Genomic DNA, 24,705 nt, shown 5'->3' with positions numbered 1-24,705 from the left:
TATTTTATCCTCGTTATGCGATGGCGGGGTTTGACTTTGACCGATGAACAATCACGCCATGTCCTTCGTTCATATCATTCCTCCTTCCCCCCGTCTCTTTCCTCACTTCCACCACCACCACCACCGCCACCCCCACCGCCCTCGCATACATCGATCGAACCAGGAATCAGAGTCGAGCCATGGGCGTCGCGGACAGCGGTGGACAGGCCTTCGATCGAGCCCAGGAGCTCAAGCAGTTCGAAGAGTCCAAGCTCGGCGTCAAGGGCCTCCTCGACTCCGGCCTCGCCTCCCTCCCTCCCCTCTTCATCCACCCGCCCGAGACCCTCTCCGACCTCAGGCCCGCCCGCCCCCGCCCCGGCTCCATCCCCACCATCGACCTCTCCGGCTGCTGCGACTCCGCCCGCCGCCCCGCTGTCGTCGGGGAGGTGGCGCGCGCCGCCCGCGAGCTCGGCTTCTTGCAGGTGGTCAACCACGGCGTGCCCGCGGAGGTCCTGGACCGCACCGTCGCGGCCGTGAAGGCCTTCCACGAGCAGCCGGCGGAGGCGAAGGCGAGGATCTACCGGAGGCAGTCGGACACCGGCGTGTCCTTCTTCTCCAACGTCGACCTGTTCCTCTCCAAAGCGGCGAGCTGGAGGTAAGTAAGCCACGAGCATGTGCGATCAAATTCATGAAATTGATGAAAATTAGATTTATAAGAGCTAGATCGGCAAACGACACTACTGAACTGATGTATCATATTATGTCTGAAAATAGGGCAGAGACACATCCTGATGTGTTGACTGTCGTATTGACAAATTATGCATCATACGGTTAGAGAATTCATTTTGACAAACGAAAGAAAATATCATTGGAAAAAAAAATGGGCAAGCGAAAAGATTCAGTTCAATTAATGCCTGGAATGATAATATGCAGGGACACACTCCATATACAGCTGGGGCCGAAATTAGCGGACATGGAAGAGATCCCTGAGGTGTGCAGAAATGAGGTGTTGGAGTGGAATCAGCAGGTCGAACGGCTGGGGAGCATCCTGCTGGGGCTGTTGAGCGAGGGGCTGGGATTGAGTCCCGGCAAGCTGCAGGAATTGACGTGCTTGGATACAAGGAGGATGTCGGGGCATTACTACCCGTACTGTCCCCAGCCCAACCTGACGGTCGGCTTGACATCCCACACGGACCCAGTAGTGATCACGGTGCTCCTGCAGGACCAGGTCGGCGGGTTGCAGGTGAAGCACGGCGATGAGTGGGTGGATGTGACGCCAGTCCCAGGTGCTCTTGTTGTGAACATTGGTGACATCCTTCAGGTAAACTCCCTTTAAGGACTTATCACCTGAGAAAGTTGAAAAGTTACACTCTACTGTGAAATACAAGTCTATTCACATGCTTTTGATTTTTCCAGATCATGTCCAACGATGAGTACAAAAGCATGGACCACCGGGTATTGGCCAACCCCAGCCAAGAGCCACGTGTGTCAATAGCAGTTTTCTGCAACCCAAGCAATCATGAGAAGGAGTTCGGCCCATTCCCAGAGCTTGTGTCTTCAGATAAGCCCGCTGCTTATCGGCAGTTCACCTTCGACGAATACATGAGAAGATTCTTTACCAAGGGGTTGGATGGGAAGAGCCTAATAAATTACTTCAGAGCATGATTGAGAGGTGCATAGGTCAAAAGAGGTGATAAAAGAATAAGATGCTTCCTTGTAATACTGAAGGAAATACTGGGTTCTTCCCCTAAACTCTACTAAACCTTGTGTAATTGTTGTTCTTATGGTGTTAATTTGAATATATTGCGTTGCATATTCCATGTGAGACAGTAACTTGTGCGATGGATTCACTAAACTCATTCCACAGAGATTGAACCAATCACCGACATGGGAACTCAACAGCAAGATTGCACGAGATGAATAGTTTACTGTCCACTGGAAAATAAGAGGCAGTATCCTGGAAAACCTATAGACGCAACGAAACAAATGAATTTGATTCTTGCCAATTACATGTACAGGCATCTATACTCACGTCTTCCCACTGCCGAACCATTCAGCCATTTCTTCATCGTCCTCAAAGTCTGGTGATTCGGACTTCCTATAAATTCTGGATGAGCGTGGCTCCTCTGGATTTGCCTTTTCCTCTGCAGGTCATTCTGCTTCTTTCCAGCATCTTCATTTTCCACATTTCCCTCTTTTCTGTGTCACGAGACACATCGCTCATGCCTCCTGCAATTGGAAAATCAAGAATTCCAGAAACCTCGTTCGATGAGTTTGTTAACTTTGGTTTCTCAGTGACCCCATTCTCTCCATCCACAAATCTCCACCTATTTGTGACTCGCATTTGACTATTTCTCCTCAGAGACACCATAGAATTTCTATCTCAACGGCTCCATGACCTTGATTGTGATTTCCAGCATCATAATCTCGTTGAGACAAGCCCTTTGAATTTGATGCTTTGGGCCTTCTATAATCACACTTCAAGCATACCATATTCCTTCTAAAGTTGATGTAATTGCACCTACCAATCACAGATCCATAAGGGCAGAACAGCTCAGGAACAACTATAACTGCTCAATGTAGGAATTAACTAAAATAATGGATTAGCAAGAACTCACGATTCACATTCCCACTCCCCAGGATTGAGTAGCCTTTCCGGGGGTTTCTCTTTGCACCGCAAACATCTAGTATTCTTTGCAAATTTAAGAAATTGCATCTGCAAAATGCAACAGTTTCTATAAGCAAGGAGCTCTGGTCACCACAAATCAGTGAACAAGTGAGAAAAGGCATGGAAGCAATCACTTGTCACATATCCAGTCTCCTTTCTTTAGCGGAAGATGATCTTGGTCTTCCTGCAGTTGATTCAATCTTTCCTGAGAAAAAGTATAGCATCGCAAGCATTTGATGTTCTTAGCAAAGTTTAAGAAGTTGCACCTGCCATATGCAGAATCATATCAAATATTCGGAGCAAAACTCAAATTAATCAATAGGATGTTAACAATTGCATTACTTGGGGCAATGCCAATCTCCTTGTTTCATTGGAACATCTTTGTAGCCTTTCTCTTCCGAACTTGAATGCGAGGATAAATCACCAGTTGGGGTGGATTTCAACGAATCAGAGCCAAGTACATCGGTGCCATACTCTGCCATTTGCTTTAGCAGTGCTCTGACTGATTCCTTAACTGTTCTAGTCAGACATGGTTTATTCTCCACAGTATCGCTTATGGGGTCAAGTCCGTATGTCAACAAGATTCGCATAACATCAACTGTGCGCCCTCCTTCATCTTCACGCGCCTTCACAAATGCTCTCTCACAGTTTCCCCTCAAGTTGCAGGAGCTGCAAACCTGGCAAAGCAGCTGTCTGTAATGAATATGACTGACGAAACCATATAATCTAATGATTACTGCAAGTCTTTAAGAAGAGGACATACATTTCCCTCATCGATGCCCACATGCGCCCTCAAGCGCTTACCAGAGTTAACCACTTTTCTGTCTGTGCTGGGGCATCCACACTCTGCTATGACCTGAATATGTTTCTTTGACAAATACCTATCAGGAAATGTCTTGTTAAAACCTTCTGACTATGAGTTAAGCGACTGTTTCTATTTGCAAATGAGGAAACCTCCGATTTCTCAAGTAAAGCTATGTTGTCGGATACCTATTTGGTGATGATATTGCGTTGGATAGTCATTAGCCACATTGAATAGCTAACCTCCAAATCAGAATGCATACCGTCAAATTGATTACCAGCTAAATTCTTGATATGTATTATTATCACATGCCCAATGTAATATGAATTGCCTCTTTTCAGGTTACGTCATCGAAAATCTTCGGTTCCAGGTTCTAGTCAAATACTTCATTTCGAGAGCAAGGCATAGTAACATAGAAAGGCCTGATAGTGGATGGGTAAGCTTGAAACCTAAAGGCGAGTCCTGTGGATTCTCTTTTCTAGGTAAAGGAGGATGCACACAAGGCACCATGTTGTTGCCACTATGCAGAAAAAGATGAACTAAGATGCCAACAAAGGTGCTTTTAACGATATTAGATTTAGCTTACTAACAGAATTCTGGATAAAAGAAAGCTCGGGAGAAAATGTCTAGTTTCTAAAAAATGGTCGCTTGTATTACTTACAAAACTTAATGAAGAAAAATATTTTCATCATCCACGAAAATATTTAGACATTTATTGTTATCAATTATGAAAATATTTAGCATTGACTAATAATTTCAAACGATACAAATAATCATTTTTAAGAAAATATTTTCTAAATCATTCGTTTTTCGTGAAAAAAAAAACAAATTATAAATCTATAGATATATGATAATAGGCCATCACTTCATAGTTGACATGACATGGTGATATTATCCAAAACAACATGACCATTCACAAGCTCCTAGGAAAACTATCTATTCTCTCTTCTCCAGGTTTTCAAAACGAACAAAGAAAGAAGAAAACTCCTTTCCTTCACAATGTTGTGATTCTTGGCCTGGTTTGAAGACGGTGGAGTTCCGTTTCCTACAAATAGCAGGTTCTTGGCCTCAAAGCAAGCGAAATATAAATTGACCAGGAAAGACAGTCAAACGTGACACAGTTAGATCTCTAAATGACAATATGATGGTGGGTATGCAAAATCTAACAAGAACCTGGAAAAGTCTGAGCTTTCTTGAAGCTCGTATGAGCAATCCCTTCCCCACCTACCCACAAATATATACTCCTCAAGAAGGCACAGAGGTCTATACCCCACCATCATCACCAAAGCCCAATGTCTCTGTAATTAAATCAAACAGGTAAAGCGCACCAGCCAAAGGGTCATCACATTCAGTACCTCATAACGTCGTATCTGTCGCGGGCGAAATTCAGGCATGCGTTTCTAATGAGATTCGAATCTTTCGGACCCAACTCCACATTCTGGAACGGGTTGCCCTCCGCATCAAAGTAGCCTCCCTTCAACAGAAGCACCATCAAATCCACCCACTCGGGCCACGGATGCGATATCTGAGCCGCCGTCGACTCAGAGTGCCCCGTCCTATGGAAGTTATTCTCCATCCCCGGAGCGAATCGGGGAAATGGGTTTATTGGTTTCGAAGACTCGAGCTCCCCAAGCACATCGTTGTTACCAGAGAAGTCGAGCTCGGAGTCGGGGTTCGGGGCATCGGTGTACTGGCGGGAACGAGCGGAGGTAACGACGAATCTGAGGTTGGGGAAGTGATTTTTCAGATGCCAACGACTTGTTGGGAAGAGCTTGTGCATTGAGCCTGAGAGGACGCGCGCTTTGGCGGCAGATGGGCACGGAAGGCTCGCGTTTGGACGTTTTGGGAAGTTGACGCAATGACAGGCTACCGCTCGCATCTGTGGAAGGAGAAATCTCGCGCCAAATTACATTGCCCAAAGACATGGGGACATTTTGGCCCATAGGAATAGGTTTATCAGCTAAAGTTAATCGTAATTTTGAAGGACTTCGATCCAAATTTGAAATTACAATTAGACAGATTACAATCCCACTTTTTCTCCCCACTTCTCTCTCTTTCTGCCAACGGTACACCAGCGCCACCATGCCACTGTTGTCCCAATATTTTCTCAGGCACAACTGTCGTATGTAATATTTTCGATATCGCGCCTTGCCACCCGAGCCTCCCATCCCTATTGCTTGCCCCACAAAGCTAATCTCTCTCTCTCCCTCTGCCTCAGCCCCAGCCGAGGTTATGAACACCTGGCGTCACCACCTAGCCTAGAGCGATGCCAAATTTGGTGTCGGCTAAGGTCGTTTCTTTCTTCCGCTGCCCCCGTTGAGTATAGAACAGATGGCTTGACGGGTCGCAAACTCCCAACCAAATTAACAACCACCACGGTCACAGCCCTCCGGCATTGTATAAGGCATCGGCTAGATCAGGCCCTGGCTCAGCAATGTCAGCAGCATGGCCAGGTTAGACTCGACACGCGATACACAGGAAGAGAGAGAGATAGCAGCGGGGGCTCGGAGACAGACCAACAACTGTGGGGTCCCTTGCAGGCGGTGGAAGCTCGTCTAGGCGTGCTCGTGGGTGTATGATACCGTTGTTAGTGCTAGTTGTGCAGACGAGCGAAGAGCAAAATGACAGTAAGCACATTCAAACTGGGAGACTTGAGCAGGAAATTTGACATTACAAGGAATCATCTGCACCAAAATACTAGCGCGAAGTACCATCACATGATCAAATGAAACCAGAAAAGAATTCCTAGAAAAATAAAACTAGAAGCTATTTTCCTTTTTATCTGAAAGAAAGGCCGAGGATGAGGACAACTCTTTAAGTCACGATTTCGCTTAGCCTTTTGCAGACTGTTTCTTTCGACAGCAGCGACTTTATTCTTCTCGACAGGTCTCTCATCACATCTACGATGAGCGACTTCTTTTGAATTCTGAACGTGATAGCTAGCTTCGTTGTTTCAGGAACACCTTTCTTCAACATGGATTCGTCCTCCATTATTTTGGTGGGAAAATGTTCCAATGCGATCACCCAGAGAGCAATGATGGCACGAAAGGCAGCCACTTCCGTCGCAATTCCGCATGGAGCCTCAGCCGAAATAGATTTAAGAGTGCTCAAGTCGTGTTTTTGCACCAATTCACTTTCACTTTCGAGGAGTACCCTCAGAGCTGCCAGCAAGCGGCCCTCTACCAACTCTGGACCTCCTAGAGTTACCTATAATTCAAGAAAAATTGAAAAAGAAACTGCATATTGTCAGAAAGGATCAGAATCAACAAGCCAATATAGATGCCAACAAGATCTTACAAATAGAAGGGTAAGAGAAATGCATCTATAGTCATGTGGCATCCCTTGATTCTCAAAGTTAAGGCAAATTTGGAATGAATTCTGAAATGCCGCAAGAGCGGTTTCATCACTTAAAGTACTCTTCTGGAACATAATAAAAATATAATGATGGATAAAACCTTGAGATCAGGAGTGTCTCCATATAGATTTAACTGGGACAAGATCTCTTGCTGCCATGGAGCGGTGAAGAGAAATTTGGTGACGAAACCCCAGCAGCCAAACTTGCAGCATCTAGAAGAGCGCCGTCGTACTTAAGTTCGATAGTGTCATATCGATTTGAAGGTATAACAAATCTATAATCCAGAAGAAAAAGATCATTGCTCAAACAACCATAATTAAGAAGCAAAGGATCATTTGCTCCGATTTCTTTCTCGGCAACAACCTGGAGAGAGCTGTGACACATGAGACCAAGACCGAATACTATCATAACTACATAACGGCTAGAAAAACTACGGACCGTAAGTGAACAGAACCTTTTCCCACCACCAAAAAAAAAAAAAAATGGAACAGAGAAAGCAAAATTGACAACAAAATCAAGAATATGCAAACATGCCTTGACTAGCATTTCTGGTTGTTCTTCACCTTGCTCCTGGACAATACGTGCATTTGGATCAAAGCTGTGGTTGCACATATCTATAAGAGGAAGCATCATAGGCACATCGCTATAGGCCCCTGTTACGGACTTCTTTCCATATAGCCTAAAGGCCCCAGATGAGACAGCTGACATAGCCCATCCAAGTGAAGATGCATTAATATTTTGTCCTCCAAAAGGATGATCCTTCATGTTAAAATCGCTGATGGCATTCTTGACTTCCTTCTCAAAATTAAGAAGAAATCGGCATCTCTTGTTTACCTGGCATGAAATAAAGGCTTATCACATGACTGTTACAGAAGAAGAAACCTTGTGTAAGGCATCACCAAGGTCACCAAGAACATACATATGCTATGAGCTCTAATGCAAGGTCATGATGTCCGAATAACACAACATCCGATCATTTCTCAGAAGAAGCAGCTACCAGTTTCACAGGTAAAATGCTAAGTTTCTGCCACGTGTACAAACAGAGATCAATCTTTTAACAGGTCGCAAAAAGAACAGAATGCTAACTATCCCTCAGTGTTATTGCTATACAACCAAGAAAATTCAGTAGTGATCGCAAGGGGGAACTTGACCAGATCCCGTTCCAAAGAAGCCTATGCCTATCGTCTCTGCAATCTAGAAGTTGAAAGATTCGGTGCAGCTAGCAGGATCCAAAACTTTTTAACTCTGGGTTACTTGTTTCTTTGGTAGCAAGGCAAAATTTGGCTCGGATGCCTTCCCTGAGTATTTGAGAAATAATAAAATGGGGGAAGCGTTTCGTTTCTTCCGGGAGCGTTGTCTTTCTGAAGAGATTCAAATTGAAAAGAAGGGGGCTAGCCATTTGAGAGGCGAGACCGACCGTACTTAAGGTGGATTCCCGTTGGAAAATTTAAAAAAGAAAAAAAAAACGGAGGAAATGAGGAAAAAGGAAATTTTCTTGTAAAATGTTTTGCTCTAAATAGGGTATGATTTTAAAAAATAAATACTTAATAAAGGGAGGAAAAAGGGAAAATTTGGTCATAATATTGTGCTTGGAGTCGTAAATTGTAAAGCTATTTTATGACTTGAAAAATTTCTTTTTAATCGATGCCTTATGTCCATTTCCAATATACTATACATGTAATCTCTAGATGGATAAAAAGAAATTTTATTTCTTCGGGCAATGAATTTGAGTAGTGTGTAATCAACATTAAAGAGAGATTCGACAACTATGGACAGGCTACTCTGATGTGGTTTGGCGGAGGTGGCACTAGCTTGTTGTAGTATGAAGAGTGTGGAATTACTCCTTAACATTTTGATGATGACTCATTTGAGTATCTAAAGCTTGATTTTGGTTAATTTATTGTTAACGTTGAAGAAAGAACATGCAATCAAATCCTAAATTCATCGTTGAGGGTAACCTATCTAAAAACTCAGATGTGCCTTCTAATTGATTTTTTTTTCCAGGTCGGGACAAATAGGAAAGTCACGTAGGATTTCCAGCATGAAAAACCTATCAAGGGTAAGTTGTCACTATTATAAAACTATATTTGAGAAATAATAAAAAGTGGGATTATACAAAGGAATTATTGCTTTGAGGCCAATAAAGGAACATTTGTCACTATCTTTCTCAGGTTTATAAGTTGAGAACTTGGAAGATAAGACAAGATAGAATCACCTCCACTCCTTCAAGCAGTAGCTTCTTTGTGGCATTCTCATTTTCACTCAAACCGTCCCAATCAGAAGAGACTTCGAAAGAGAGTTGTAACGTTGGCTTGGGAGAAGCTCGAAAGGCTTAAAAAATTTTCAAGAGGGTTTTTAAGAGTGAGTGATCATCATGGCATCGTGACCAAGTCACTCGATCTTTCGAAATCGTTTGGCCTTTGAAACACAACGTATCTCGAAAGTTACTTGACTAATCATTTCTGTATGGGAGCTTTGCTCATCTCTCTAATTTCCTTAGCACTTCCGATGATTTTTTTACGCAAGCACTTGGACTTTGATAATTTTTCTTTCACATAAGATTCAGCCTTTCGGCTCTTTTTCTTGGTAGGCATTGGCCTTGCTTTTACCACTTGCTTTTTCATGCCCCCCAATTTTGTCGAACTTTTTGCTTTTTGAATTTTTGAAGCTCTTATGACTTTCGAGATACTTTTCACGTTTTCTTGTAAATGTCAATTATATGTGGTCAATCCTTATACCTTGCCCCAGTGAAGGGAGTTGATCACTGCTCGAGGTTCAGAAATGAACAATCGGACCCAAATTGGTTAAAGCAACAAGTATAAGTGTTTGGGTAGAGAATGAAATGCTCTTCTTCACCTTGGGATGAATCAAGCTCTTATGAGAATTCCTCTGAAGCTATCACCAGAAGATTGATTCCAGTAAAAGTAATAGAATTTTTCTCAATCTTTCGTTTTACAACACGACCGTAACCTCCTATGCTGCCCTAATGTAGGGTCGTTCTCGATAGGGGTACTTTGAAGGATCATCTTTATTTGGCCCAAAGGGCTAGCAAGAGATTAGTACAGTGCTTGGGATTGATAAAGGAAACGCCTTTATCATTTCGATTTTTGCACTCAATGGGAATAAATCATTCGTCTTAAGAGAATATCATTTTTCACTCAACTCTCAAAAGTGTTTGAATGATGTGTTTGGATATAGCTTACCTTTCTCCATCCTAAGCACTTCTTATTTGGCATGGTTAACGTCTCCATTTCACTCTGCTGAGATTGTCTGAGTAGGTTAATCTCCATAGGAAAATTTGATTCAAAATGAATAACCCACAAAACAAAAAAACAATTTTGAAACAAAAAGGCTGTTCAAAATGTTTGTAGAAACTTTTTTCTCAATTATTCAATTTTGTGCTTGTTTCTAGAAAAATGCCAAAGGTTCTTTTTGTAATAGAAATTCTCCATTTTTTTTTTCATTAATTTTGAGAAGAAGGGTACTTACCTGCGGTATGGTGACTCAGTAACCGTGTAAAGAATGTAAAAGAATGTGTTGGTGCAAAAATCTTTAGAGATTGAAATGTTGGAAACTATACATTATTACCCTTCGCTCACTTTTATCATTTGGGTGCTAACATTTCTTGAGTTCACCCTCGTGGATATTTGGTAACTCGATACTGCCCTTCACTTGCATTTGCCTTTAAGTGTCCGATGTCTTCCTATCAAAGGAAATAAAGAATCATGTCAGAGACGCTATCAAAATGAGCAATTGGAATCGACACCATTTACCCTTCACATGTTTCCGTTCTTCAGGTATGAACTTTGCCTAAAGTGGCTAGAATTGATTGAAAAATGGCTATGTGGCCCTAATTTTATCCATGAAAAGCACTTCTTTATTGCATACAACAATTTACAAAGTTCAATTCCTACTTTTTCAAATGCTCTTTTCGAAGAGATGTTTAATTGATAAAGAACTTGAAAATTTTAAATATGAATCATTAAATGTGTTTTTCAAGATCTTGCTTTGAAATGAGAGGGATTGCTCCTTGTTTCCACATTTGATGATATTGTTTTTTAGATGCTTTGCCCCATTTATTCCCTATAAAGAAAAGATTGGACATGTTACTTCCACACTCGATTGAAAATCATTTAGGAACTATATACATCCTTTTACGCCAAATGGATGGTCAAGTCTCAGCATGCTTTCTTGTTAGAAGGCGATACTTCTACAATCAAGGTGCACCTTTTCCCCCATTCATCATCTGCAAGGAAGAAGAAATGTGATATGTTATTTCCGTACTCAACACAATTCATTTAGGAACGAAATACTCCCTTTTGTGCTTAATTGGATGTCTTGTCATGTCTTATTGGAGAGAAATATTGCCCTTATAAGAATATTCCTTCGCTTTTGTTGGAATGGTATATAACTTGGCGCCCACGATGTATCCTTGACAATGGAAAAGAAAATCATGTCAGAAACAATATCAAAAATTGATAATTAGAATCGATACAGTTTACTCTTCCTTCGAATTCGCCTTTTGGATGCTTGGCAACTCCCTTCATTTGTCTCATCAAGCAAAGTGAACGAGATCGATAGACTATTTTGGCACCTAAAGCATCTCCAAATAAAGAAACTTCCCATAATGGAATTTAACTTCATTCCGCCTCTACGGAAGATTGGCGCCGACGAAGCCTCGACGAATGCTTACTCCTCGAGTTCCATGAGCCTACACTTTTGTCCTTTAGAAGATGTGATTGGCAATTTTAGATGATCCCTTTATTTTACTAATTTAACAAAAGTGGATAAACGAATGAATTGTTATACCAGAAGTTCCTACTAGAACGATTACAACCTCACCATCTCAAAGTATCATTTATGGACTAACTCGAGAAAGTGACTAAGTGAAGAGATAAAATTTTATGCAGGTTCTTCTTGAAACTCTTTCTTCAAAATATTTCGAAGCTAAGGTACAAAGATTCAGCTCCAAGGGTCCATTTGAAAAACTTCAAGTGCTTTTTAAAGAATGATGTTTCTTTACATGAAATTGAATTTAATTACCCAAAAATGTGAGTTGCATGATTTACAAAAGTGCCAATTGGGCTTGCATGCAAAACTCAAAACTGAAAATATGATTGTTACCAAGAATAAAGACAATGATATCATACAAAACACGCTTGCATATATGAGCGTATAAATCCATTCTCATCCTAATTCTAAAGTCGACTTCTTGGCATGATCAAGCAAGCGAAGTCAAGAAGTGTCATCACGCATGACCTGCAAAAAGAAGACAATGTTAATGTGTGAATGAAAAATTGACCTTTCAATGAGGTCACCTCTTACAGCAAAATCATAATGACAGTACATGCCCCATAGTCCCTATTATGGAATTTTGGTATTTCACCAAGATTTTTCGTAAGAGAAAGATCATTTGGCGGCTATCAATCGAATGTCCATTCTATTCCAAAAGTTTCATATGCAAAGGTGGCATTGATTTTTGAAAGATTAATTTGTGATCTTACTCCTAGAAAAATGAGGTAACTTTTATTTTGAGGAATCTGTACACAAAATATTATCTGAATTTCAATCCCAGAATGTAAGAAAAAAAGAATTTGATCGAAAATATGATCTCAATTTTTGTGCCCCAAAATTCAATCTTAACTTAAAAGAATTTCTAAATAAAAAGTGGTTTTGAGCCCCTAATTGAAAATTTAGACAAAGCCATATGTTCATTGGGGCTAGATCAAATAGGCTTGAAATTTATATTCGAGGTTCATTATCAAGAGTGCTTGCGAATCCTTTTTATTATAAGCCTACATCAACAAGAGCATTCCATTAATTTCCACGAATTTTAAAATGAAAATTCAATTAAAAAAAACAAATAAAAAGAAGAATGATACTTACGGTAGGGGACAACTTTTCTCTTCTTTTTTTTTTTTAATTACATAGACATACACATGGGATGTGGTTCAATTTCTACTCTATACGGCTCAAAATGGAGCCATGGGATCACCGGACCGAGCCACCAAGATCGCGGCTAGGTCGTGTTACCCATGACTCCAGCTTCGTCAAAGAACCGACTCGTGTCGCATGGTTGCAGACCAGGGTGGGGACCTTTGACATCAAGAAGGAAATTTCAGGGTTGAGATAGGCAACTCATACTACATGGTTGTAGTTGGAGTGATATCCACCTCAACACCATCCTAAGAAATCCTATGCGGCTCAGGTCCGGCGGCAAGTAATATGTGCTACTATAGTGTGATGCAAAAAATACATACACAACAATTTATAAACAAGCAGTACTTCAAAAATTCAAAACATGAACATTCATTCACAACTTTACATCTGCAAGACAAGGGGTTAACAATCACTCCTCCCCTTTTAACTCCCAACTACAAAAACATTTAACACTCATGTTAGAGACATACCTGATATCTTCACTGCCAAACAAAACTTATTTTCGAACAAGATAAATTTAGGCCTAAGTCTACTAAGGTTTAAAACTATTCCCCAGTGGAGTCGCCAAGCTGTCACGACCTACCCCTCGGGGGAAGGAACAGGCTTAAGAGTATTGCCTAAAGAACGAGTCTAAGGCTCATGATTAGGCATGGGCTCTCCCAAGCCCATACCTCGTGTGACATTAGAGTAACTTAATAATTTTGCAAAAAAGAGTCGTCACTAGCCTATTAGGATCGGCTAGAAACCAAATGAGGCATGGGAGTGTACCTCACTTCCTCGTAACCAGAGAATCTTGTTCATTTTAACAGAAAATATTTTTGTCGGGCAATTTGGATTGATTTTATACCTATCCACTAACATGTGAGGTGATCATGCGGGTACACAATCATTAAAGTAACAATTCGCAATCAAAATCCTAATTATAATAAACTTTAGCATGTGCAATTAAACATAATAACATATGCAAATTAAACACGTGATATAATCAATGTGCAAGCAAATAAAGGCCTAATTACACTAAAAATGCAAGACATGGCAATTCCCAACCAAACCCTACATTTTTTAATTTTTGAAATTTTTTAATTTTTTTAAAAAATATGTTTTTATTAAAATTTAAATTTAAATTTTATTTTTTTTAAATAATAATAATAATTTTTTAATTTACAAAAAATTGGCGAACCAAGTCGGGTCTGGTCTGACCCAACCTAGGTTCAGCCCGGTTTAGGGAGGGCCAATCAGCCACCGGGCCTAACCCAGCTTGTCAGGCCTCAATAGGATTGGGCCTAAACGACGGGCCCGATCCAGCTTAAAAATGAGGCCACTCGAAAAAAGAAACCTAAGTAAACTAAGCATGGCCCAACACAAAAGGAACATCTAATATTAAACCGGCCCAAAGGCCTTGCTTCGGCCTATGCGGCCCACGCCCGACCCATTAAAAATCCGTATGCGATACATTTATAATAAATTTATAATAAACCTAAGTCCAAGAGCTAAACCTGTCCTATGACGTTCACCTCAAAAACCCACTAGCTCGATAATAATGTCCTTTTCCTTTTCCGAAGGAAATGAAGTAAATTTCCACATCCATATCTCAAAGGACGATAGAAGATCTAACTACACCCTTTAGTAAACACCGAAATGTGGCCGGACCACCAAAGAATATCCTGGTCTCGCTCTCTCGAACCCATCACTCCGCCGACCTTACTAACTAAGCAAGGTGTGAGCTAAAACTCGAGGCAGATCTCGTCCGAACAAAGATAGTTCACCAAAAGGCGCGCTCTCGATAGCCTTGCATCGCAAACGAGGAATCTAAGTCGGGGCTTAGTTTAACGAGAAGAAACGCTCTCTCGAGTGCAGATTTCACACTGCTCGCCACCATATAATAATACTTAACAACCGTTGTTCTTCCGAAAAGCGTGGCCGGTGGGGGAGGAGGCCCAGTGAGGTGAGGAGAACATGCCGTGACCGGATCCTGAAATGTCTCCGGAGTTGACGGTCGGATCGTCTTGTCCTGCCCCCCCCCCCCCCCTCCGACCTTCGATTACAGTCGTGCATCTCTCTGACACCACCGCGCCACCCCTGCTTCCTCCTTTATAATAAGCAGGGAAAGAAATTTAGTTAGTAATGTAGTTTGACTCTAATTTTTAAATGAGTTACTATCATTAAAAAAATCACAAAATAATACACTTTATTCATTAATTTTCATTAAATTTTACTGTCAAATTGTTGAATTAAATAACATGTGACAATTAATGGGTGTATCACTTTTAAAGTTTTACCTTCCGTTGTGATTTAACAAGGAATAATAAATTTATTATAAATGTATCACATACGGATTTTAATGATCAAAAAATTAATTTGAAGTAAATTACACAAACAAGGTCCTTTCGAGTAGACTAAGTAAATTGAACATTTCATAAAAAATGCAAGATTCTAACCTGTTGTCCCTCATTCTCGCTCAAAGCTTTTGGTAAAAGGCTGGTAAGAGAGAGCAAGACGATGAAATTAGGTTATAGCTTTTGCAATTCATCTAAAGATTTCATTGCAAAATATCATGAAACATGATGCTTCAAATTGAGACTTCTAACTCTTCGATGTCGTGCCATTCTAAGAATGCCCGACCTAGATAAAGTTGAGTAAAGAGACCGGGCAATTTCGATAGAGTGACCAACCTTGCATTGTTTGTAATCAGTACTTTTTCAGGTTAAAGTTATTCTAAATTGGATTTCGTTGAACAAGCACTTAATATTTTCTATAATACATAAAACCCCATGTCCACAAATTTTGAACATCAAAAATCAACGAAAGAAGTACACTATCAATGTCATAACTGGTTTACGACACTCTTTAGTACTAAAAGTTTCCGTCAGATCACTTAAGTGCCAAATCGGAGAAAAAACGATCACTTTGGTGCCACCAGCAACAGATTTTGGCCAAAATGATTACGTGGCTTTTATATTTAAAAACAATCGAGAAGCCTTTTAAACGACATCATATTCCGTCTTTCTTAAGAAACGACATCATTTTGCCGTCCTACATGAATGGCCTCACAAAAACGACGCCGCACAACTCATTTGGGGATTTTTTTTTTTTATTCAAGGATTGAAATTAGGGTTTTTTTGGTCCGCCGTTGCTCAGCCACCGTCGCTCGGCTACCGTCCCTCATCCACCATCACTTGGCCGCCATCCCTCGGCCACCGTCACTCAACCACCGTCCCTTGACCTCCATCGTAGTTGCTTGCCACAGCAAGACAAAAGAAAAAAAAACAAACAGAAAATCCCGAGGGAGAGGGAGGTGTCGACGGCGAGGGCGGAGGAGGGGATGGCGGGGCCACGGCCGCCACCATCGTCGCAGCTGACTTCGTTGACGACCTCCATGGCATTCCAGATCTTCGCGGCTACCATTGGCCGGATCACTCATGCTTCTGGAGATTCTTCAAGCTCGCGCTTCCTCTGCGCCCGGCGATATTCCTTAGGAAAAGGTGATGGTGGGGTTAAGATTCGAGGATTTGAAAGGTCGACAAGGTGATTGAAAATGGGGGAAAACTACTGGGGAAGGGTGGAGGCGAGTGCGTGGTTTCTTTTCTAGAATACTACTAGTGTTATGCTGGTGCGCTGCTGGTATTGCCGGTGCTGTTCTTCGACGCTGCTAGTGTTGCTGGTGCTGTTCTTCGAAGAAGAAGACGACGCCTTCTCTCTCTTAATTTGGGGATTTAGAGTTTTGAATTTGGAGGAAAGACACCACTGCGTCGTTTTGTTGTTTAAATGCTGACTATACTCTCCGGTGAGCCACAACAGCTTAAAAAATTAATAAAAAGGTGCAACGTCAGATTTCCGGCCAACTAGATTAAAGTTGGCACCAAAGTGAGCATTTTTGAAACTTTTTGGCACTTAAGTGATCCAACAGAAACTTTTGGTACCAAAGTGAGTGCCGTACACAAATTATGGCACTGATAATGTACTTCTCCCAAAAATCAACATATTCAAAAGACCCTTAACAAATACTTTTAAATGCAAAATAATTCAATATGTTCCTTTCTAAAATTATGAACACGCTCATCAAGGCGGTGGTTAATGAAGATGATTATGGGTTGGTTTTAACTGTAAAAAATTATTCACATGAATAACTAATCAATCATGAAAACCGGATTCATATATAATTGTAAAACACTGAGATCAATAAATACAGCAGAATTAAAGCATACATGTTTGAGCCATTGCTTCACTTGAAGAAAAATATATCAATCTGATAATTAGTGATCTATCGGAATGCTAGATCTTTCTCGCTATGATCTATTTCGATATAGCAGCTTTCAATGGAATTAAAACAACTAATAGGTATAACCTACCCTTTTATAGGCTAGAGAGGGGACCTAGCAAACCCTAATCAACATCATGTCAACTGGGCCCTTCTATTACAAGCTTCAATTAAACACAATCGCCTACACTTTGCTGCTCAACCAAGCCCATTATCAATAGATGCCAATACCCAATTTAATCAAATCACTGTTGGGTTCAATAAATATTAGAATATCCATTAACCCGATTATTTAAAATAGAAAACTAATTAATTAATATAACCCCATATTATAGAAAATTTCCAACATTCTCCCACTTTGGCTACATTAATTAACTTATTTTATTTTGAAAAATATTTTATATTGAAAATGACACTATCGGGTTAATAACTGAAAATTTTTGTTTTACGTGGCCACAATTTTAAAAAATAATATTCCAATAATGGCATCTCAAAACCAATTCAATCCTATATAACCTCAGTATAGGACTATGGAGATCAATGTGTTAAGAAAATACCACAACACAAGATCTTTTATAATCACATATAATAAGAATTGTATTTTCATGGATCATGGGCCTACTAGTATAGTAAGAAGTGGTGCCAACATGTGATCAAAATATACATTATTTCTTATCGGTCTTCAATGCAATTTCTCAACGACATGAAACTGCATTAACGCAATTTCTAAACAATATGAAATTGCTCAACTATGTCACAATTCAACATGAGATCTCATAATCAGTGACATCCAGTCATCTTTAAACTAAAATTTGTTTAAAGATATTGTTTTATACTTCCATTTTTCAATCAATAGGAGAAAGGATAACAATAGAACCAATAACAACAATCATTAAAAATAAATGCTTTAATAGACATCATAAAAGCATTATCAATCCACATATAACTATAATATCCACAAATACAAATTATATAACTCTCACTAATAAAAAAAAAATCAAAAGAATCTAAGACACCCATATTCTTTACATGTTCATTAAAAAAAATGGATCGTAAGTCTTTTTGTTAGAGGATCAACTAATATGGACTCAGTTCTAATATTCTCAATCACAATATCTCCCTTTTTTACCAAGTCCTTAACAGTATAATATTTGATCCAATTAACATTTCAACCGTGGCATTGTTGTTATTTATAGCAAAAGTAATTATTTGTCACACATAATGCAATAAGATCAATTATGAGCAATAAGTAACTCAACAAAAATAATTAGTACATCATAAACTTCCCTTTGGGCAGAGTGTATAATACACCATTATTTTTCCCAGCATGAAATTTATAAAGCAACAACAAGGAGAATTATATATAATTGTCAAGGATTCATTCCCTTTGGGCAGACAAATCCTTTAAATCATACATCTCCATAATATCAACATAGAGACGATAAAGGAGAATTACATATGATCTTCAAGGATCAATCCCCTTTGGGCAGAAAAATCCTTTAAATTATATATCTCAATTATCTCAACATAGAGGGGAATTACACATAACTCTAAAAAATTTATCCCATTTAGGCAGATAAACCTTTTAAGTCACACATCCCTATCATTCATCTCTAATATATCAATATGGAGGGGAATTACATATTACTTTCAAAAATTAACCCCTTTGGGCAAATAAATATTTTTTAGTCGTACATCCCCATCTTTTAATTTTGGAATTTATCTTCATGCAATTTTCGAATTAATATATACAATAACCCCCATTGGGCAAGCATTTGTATATACTACTTTTTATCAATAAGAAACTTCAACAATTTACAAACTTTAACAATTTGTAAATAATGTTCCATTTAATCAATGCCCAAAAATTCATCGAACAATATGAAGCACTCTATGACATGTGCTTCCCAAGATCATATTGCATTTATCAAGCAACAATTTTTGCCACAATTTTTTTTTCTTTTAAATAGGGGTCAGAAAAACGGTTTTAGTCCAAATCACTAAATCAACCCAACAAAAGAAAGGATAGGTGCATCTAGCACTTCAATCAGCATGTTTCGTATTTAAGTTTAAATTACTCGTGCACCAAATACCAAACAAAGACACTGAGGCAGGAACTACAATCTTTACAAGAAAAAGAATGGCACCCAAGCTGCGTATTCAACCTCAACTAAAACAGAATGAAGAACACTCTAAGCAAGCACTGTAAGGAAAATAACCCACCATTATGTCACATTTAGCCAATAGGTTCTCATGTTTAAATTAATAAATGAAAGTCCCACTAGCAATCTTAAGCACTCATGTCAAATCCCAATACATATAGGCAAGAGACCAAGACAAAATGGCAAATAGAAAAGTGAACGCTGATTCTGCAGCAAGATTTGCAATATGTTATGAAAGAAAGCATCACTTCTGCAATTTTTTTTTATTTATTCTAAATTCAATCTATGATAATGAGTTACAATATCTGCTGTCACAATGTCAATTTATGCGAGAGAGTGTGAATAAAGTAAGATCCCGCGCATAGCACAAGCAATACTACTTGTTACCAGCAAAAATCAAGATTGATATAGAAGAAGATCTCTAATCCAATTGCCCTCTTAAACTTACTTTCCCTTTTCTTCTATGATGTGATCGTTCACATAAAATACTATTACAGACCATTGCTTATAGAGACATAATCGAATGAGAGGTTCACCATCCATCAAAGAAAGCCAAGTTCATCAATCCATAAGTAGTACCCACGATTACCATCAATGGAATTCGTCTAAATTTCATTGAAAAAAAAAACTGATCTTGAATCATCCACAAACGAGGATATGAAAGCACACATAAATCAGTACACTAGCCGCTTGATTCCAACATATGTGAATCATTAAACGCGAACCTACACGAGAAACCGAAGACATTCAAGCCACTCAGCCCTCGAACCCGAATTGTTCACACGCCCTCCAGTCAAAGCAAAAGCTACTGCACAATGAGGCTCAATCCCATGAATCTAGCCCAAATCACACCAACACCATCTATGTTTCGCAGATCTAGTCCAGCATTAGCAGAAGAATCTAAAAGCACCAAACAAAATAGATGTGGACACTTGACAATAAGATAAAAGTGCGGATGCCATGGAATATTAGGATTCAAAACCTTTTAAGTCTCCTTCAAAGAGCATTGGCCAAAGAGAGTGTACGCGTAAAAGACTTTCGCACATCAACTACGATTTCTAGCGACTGCCACCGCACACATATCGCATAATGCCTTGGCACCCTAAGATCTTACATGCATAGTCGGTATGCCATACTCCCCAATCTCTACATTACAGCACACAGTATTTGAAGAAGGATAGATTGGAATTGCTTCCAAGTGGGCGCATCCATACACCCTAGACAACTCTAACAACTATCTCGTATTTCCCTCCTTTCAAGCAGTTTAGGATGCTCAAATTGTTCCATTTAGTTTCAAATGCTCATTATATTCAAGATAGCCAAACGGTCTTTCAAGATTTAATTTGATAGCAATTCCTCCTACTACGATCCAAGTGCCTCACAGAGGAAAGTTTTCTTGTGTATGGAAGCTTTCTATCAAAGACAGCAGCAACACTTTTGCGTCCTGGAAACACCAATATCACTACCGTTCCCCAATCCTCCCGAAATTTGACATATTTCTAACTCTAACATTCCACATTTTCGAGAACCATTCATCAATATTATTATGCTGGAATACCCATAAGGTTTCCAGCTCAACCATTTAACCCGTCCCCCTTAAAAACTCGATTGGTTCATTCTCATCCAAGAAATTGTTCACGTGATCTATATTTCTAATGATAAAATGAACATCGGTAAACTTTCTATGATTTACGAGCAAAAGAAAGCACGATAATGGAGAACCCAGCTAATTAAAGCTCAAGAAACTGCGATAAGAAAGTGATGCCACATTGCGTAGAAAGACAAAACGAGTGCTTACGAACAGCTTTCACTTTCAGGAGTAAAATCAGCCACAAAGCTTACGAATTACTACTATAAATATCCAGCCAATTATTCAATTATGCGCTTGCGTATCGATGCCCCGCACAATCACACAATCATGTAGGAGAGTTGGTTGCCCATACCGAAGACAGACTCAAAGCAAAACTATCGTCGCTTTTCCAAAAGAGAAAATCCATCCTAAGCACCCACCAAAAAAAAAAAAAAAAAAACGAAAACTTGAAATCAAGCGCAGTAAGCACAGATCGCCAAATTCCTCCTCGATCTAGCTCTTTGTCCGATCCTTTTTTTTGGGGGGGGGGGGGGGGGGTTGATAGGATATCGAGGGCTTTTCTTAGGGCCGCGATTAATCATGGGGTTTTTTAGGGGAATTATCTGGAAACCTAAGCTGACCACGGTTCCCATCTCGATTGACACAATCTGCCCAGAGGGACGACGGGGAAACAATCCACCACGAACTATAGAATACACACGTGAGAGCAAGCGAAAGAAACACAGACTAGCATTCGAATCGTCATCTGCACAACGAAAACGGTCAGCCCAACACACGCAATCCTAATTCGCTCCGACGGATCGTGGAACATAGCAATCACGCAGAGAGATCACATGAACAACTAATTAATCAAGAGCAATCTGAATCGACTATATTCAAGTTCAAGAATTTCAAATTTAAAATTCTCTCTCAATTCTCAACAAAATTTTGCAAATTATATATGGTTGGAAAGATCTCGACATGTAGAACAAAAACCCTATGGTTTCAGGATCAATCGAGAAAAAAATCCACATAAAAAAGTAATGCCCATATTCGGCTCAAAGAGGAAGATTTTGAATTTTACCATGAAAAAAAAAAATTGGGTTCATCATATATAACCACGCTCTGATACCACATGTAGAAAATTATTCACATGAATAACTAATCAATCATGAAAACCGGATCCATATATGATTGTAAAACACCGACTGTTTGAGCTATTACTTCACTTGAAGAAAAATAGATCAATCTAATAATTAGTAATCTATCGGAATGCTAGATCTTCCTCTCTTCGATATAGCAGTTTTCAATAGGATTAAAGCAACTGATAAGTGTGGCCACCCTTCCAACATGAAAGGGGGAGGTGAGGGGTTCAAATCCCCACCTTCTTAATTAGGGATGGGGTGGGGACGCGTGAGTTTCAAAAGTGGGTTTCAACTCCCACGCCCTGCAAGAGGTAGGGCAAAAGTCTGAGAGTAAGTGTAGAGTAGGAATAGAATAAGACTAACCAAAAAAAAAAAAAAAGTAACTGATAGGTATAACCTACCTTTTTATATGCTATAGAAGGGACCTAACAAACCCTAATTAACATTGTGTCAACTGGACTCTTCCTATTATGGGCTTCAGTTAAATACAATTGCCTACACTTTGCTACTCAACTATGCCCATTATCAATAGATGTCAATACCCAATTTAATCAAATCAATGTAGGGTTCAATAAATATTGAAATATCCATTAATCTGATTATTTAAAATAAAAAATTAATTAATTAATGTAAGTTCATATTATAAAAAATTTTCAACATTTAGACAATTCATCAAACTTCCGGCTAGAGTTATAGAGATTGAGCTTAAAAGCAGTTTTTGTCGTTTTGCGGGCAAAGCGGGAGAAGCGTACGGTTCAGATGAGCAGGTCAGGCCCGGTCGACTTTTCGTGCGGATACGATGGAGCGGTCAATTCCCTGTCGTTTCCCAAACGCGGGACAGGAGCTCTTTCCCATGGATGTTCAATGAATTGGGTACAACTTGAGCATCGTCCTGGAAAAAATCGACCCAAAATCAATTTGATTAGATGGAAGTTTTCTTCAGTTAGTGCGATGTGACTTATTTCTTTATAATGTTAGTTTAAATTCGGAAGAAATTTGGAACCACGTGATTCTTTTTTTTTTTTTTTTTTTTTTTGATCAAAACAGAAGCATGACATTTAAGAGCAAACCACGTGATTCTAAGCAACGTTGAATGAGTCCTTTCATCGACTTTTGTCGGCCAAGAGTGTTTAGTAAGAAACGTTTATTTGATGCTCGCCGAAATCCCGATGAATTTACTATCTTAATGAGTTGGTTGTGTTGTCTCTTCTTTTTCATTTAATTAGTAGTAGTTGTTGCTTCTTTTTCATTTAATTAGTAGTAGTTGTTGCCAATCCCGATGAATTTACTATCTTAATGAGTTGGTTGTGTTGTCTCTTCTTTTTCATTTAATTAGTAGTGGTTGTTGCCCTTAGATTATCAATAAAATTTCACAACAGCAAAAGGATGATGTATCGAACGTACATAACATCACCTATCGTGCATCATGACTAAGCCAAACATGTCTAGTTGCTATCTAATTAAAGATAATGTGTATTAATCTTATGGTCTCTAAACAAGTTGTTTGCATCATTTTCATTGGTTTGTTTAAATATTTAGATTGTGGTTACATATGGTTTACACTTTCCAGATGAAATGGAAAATCCATGAGTTTTATGCTTATCAATATAGGTGGTTTTACATTTTAATCTCTCCATCCTTTTATTAGCTATATTCTAATAAAAAGTCAAAGAATTGGTTGGGTAGTCAAGGCCCAACCGTGGTGGGTCGGGCAGGTGGGCCGCGTGCGGGGGAAGGAAAAGGAAGGGGGTAGGCTGGGCCAAGGTCCGATCCAGCCTGACCGACCCTTAAGTTTTTTTTTTTTTTTTTTGCAACTAATTCTGAACTTTTAATGCTATTAAGTCTTTAAGTAAAATTGCTGAAATTTAGGTGTCAACAAGTACAAATTTTGAAATTAGAAATTATTAGGTTTATCAGCATAAGAAAAAAAATCATATCAATGAAAAGTCACTTGAGAAAAAAAAACAATTAAAATTTCATACTATTGTGAGACGAAAAGAGTCCAGCCTCATGATTCGAGTACATGTAACTCTCTATAGGGTATCCTTAACTCTCAAAACATTCAAATATATCTCAATATGTTTCAACCTATCTAATCACAAACTATTCGCTCCAATCTAATAGCATTAAAAGAGTCCAGCCTCATGATTCGAGTACACGTAACTCTCTATAGGGTATCAAAATGTAAATCCATGAATTTTACGCTTATCAATACATGTGGTTTTACATTTTGATCTCTCCATCCTTTTATTTGCTATATTATAATACAGGTGGTTTTACATTTTGATCTCTCCATCCGTTTATAGCAAATAAACCTAATAATTTCTAATTTCAAAACTTGTACTTGTTGACACCTAAATTTCGTAACTTTACTTAAGACTTTATAGCATTAAAAGTTCGGAATTAGTCGCCAAAAAAAAAATTTATTGATTTTCAATCAAGCACTTGACTACCCAACAATTCTTTGAGGATTCAGAGTGTCTAATAAATTTATCGTTCCTTTTTGTTCATTCTTTCCTCATCCTTTCACTAGCCTCCCAATAAAATAAAAATAGTAGTCTTCGTAAGTGTCATCGTTCCCTAGTATCTCCAAGTAATTGTCCAATTCTATCCTTTGAAAATGGAGCAATAGTGCACGAGAAAGTAGTTATTTTATAAAGCCGTCACTTCAATAGAAATTTCGAAATAAAATAGACTGTTGTAATGCTTTCTTATTTTTGCAATGATGTTTCACCTTGTCATTTATTCATATCATCCACGACCCAAATGTTATTTTCTTCTTTTGCATAACCATTTATGATTACGCAATCCCATTTTGACAAACAA

General features: G+C 39.2%; 2 protein-coding genes and 1 pseudogene across 2 annotated transcripts; 1 reads left to right on the top strand and 2 right to left on the bottom strand.

Annotated features, from left to right (window-relative positions):
* Nucleotides 1–20: 20 nt before the first annotated feature.
* On the top strand, nucleotides 21–1,644 carry LOC139882553 (1-aminocyclopropane-1-carboxylate oxidase homolog 4-like). The gene is made up of 4 exons (XM_071866852.1): nucleotides 21–28; nucleotides 164–634; nucleotides 913–1,300; nucleotides 1,396–1,644. Exons 1-4 carry the CDS (start codon nucleotides 21–23, stop codon nucleotides 1,642–1,644), a joined length of 1,116 nt encoding a protein of 371 aa, XP_071722953.1.
* Nucleotides 1,645–2,337: 693 nt separating this feature from the next.
* Nucleotides 2,338–5,328, bottom strand: LOC139882552 (zinc finger protein VAR3, chloroplastic-like). The gene is made up of 6 exons (XM_071866851.1): nucleotides 4,805–5,328; nucleotides 3,411–3,528; nucleotides 2,990–3,324; nucleotides 2,782–2,913; nucleotides 2,598–2,714; nucleotides 2,338–2,500 (listed from the first exon to the last, which is right to left on the bottom strand). Exons 1-6 carry the CDS (start codon nucleotides 5,326–5,328, stop codon nucleotides 2,338–2,340), a joined length of 1,389 nt encoding a protein of 462 aa, XP_071722952.1.
* Nucleotides 5,329–6,263: 935 nt separating this feature from the next.
* LOC139882551 (uncharacterized) lies at nucleotides 6,264–10,094 on the bottom strand (annotated as a pseudogene).
* Between the last annotated feature and the right edge of the window lie 14,611 nt (nucleotides 10,095–24,705).

This window comes from Rutidosis leptorrhynchoides, unplaced genomic scaffold, assembly GCF_046630445.1.
Source record: "Rutidosis leptorrhynchoides isolate AG116_Rl617_1_P2 unplaced genomic scaffold, CSIRO_AGI_Rlap_v1 contig283, whole genome shotgun sequence".
In the NCBI taxonomy this organism is placed as follows: domain Eukaryota; kingdom Viridiplantae; phylum Streptophyta; class Magnoliopsida; order Asterales; family Asteraceae; genus Rutidosis; species Rutidosis leptorrhynchoides.
The sequence above is the reverse complement of the archived record's forward strand: the minus strand, read 5'-3'. Positions and strand labels throughout refer to the sequence as shown.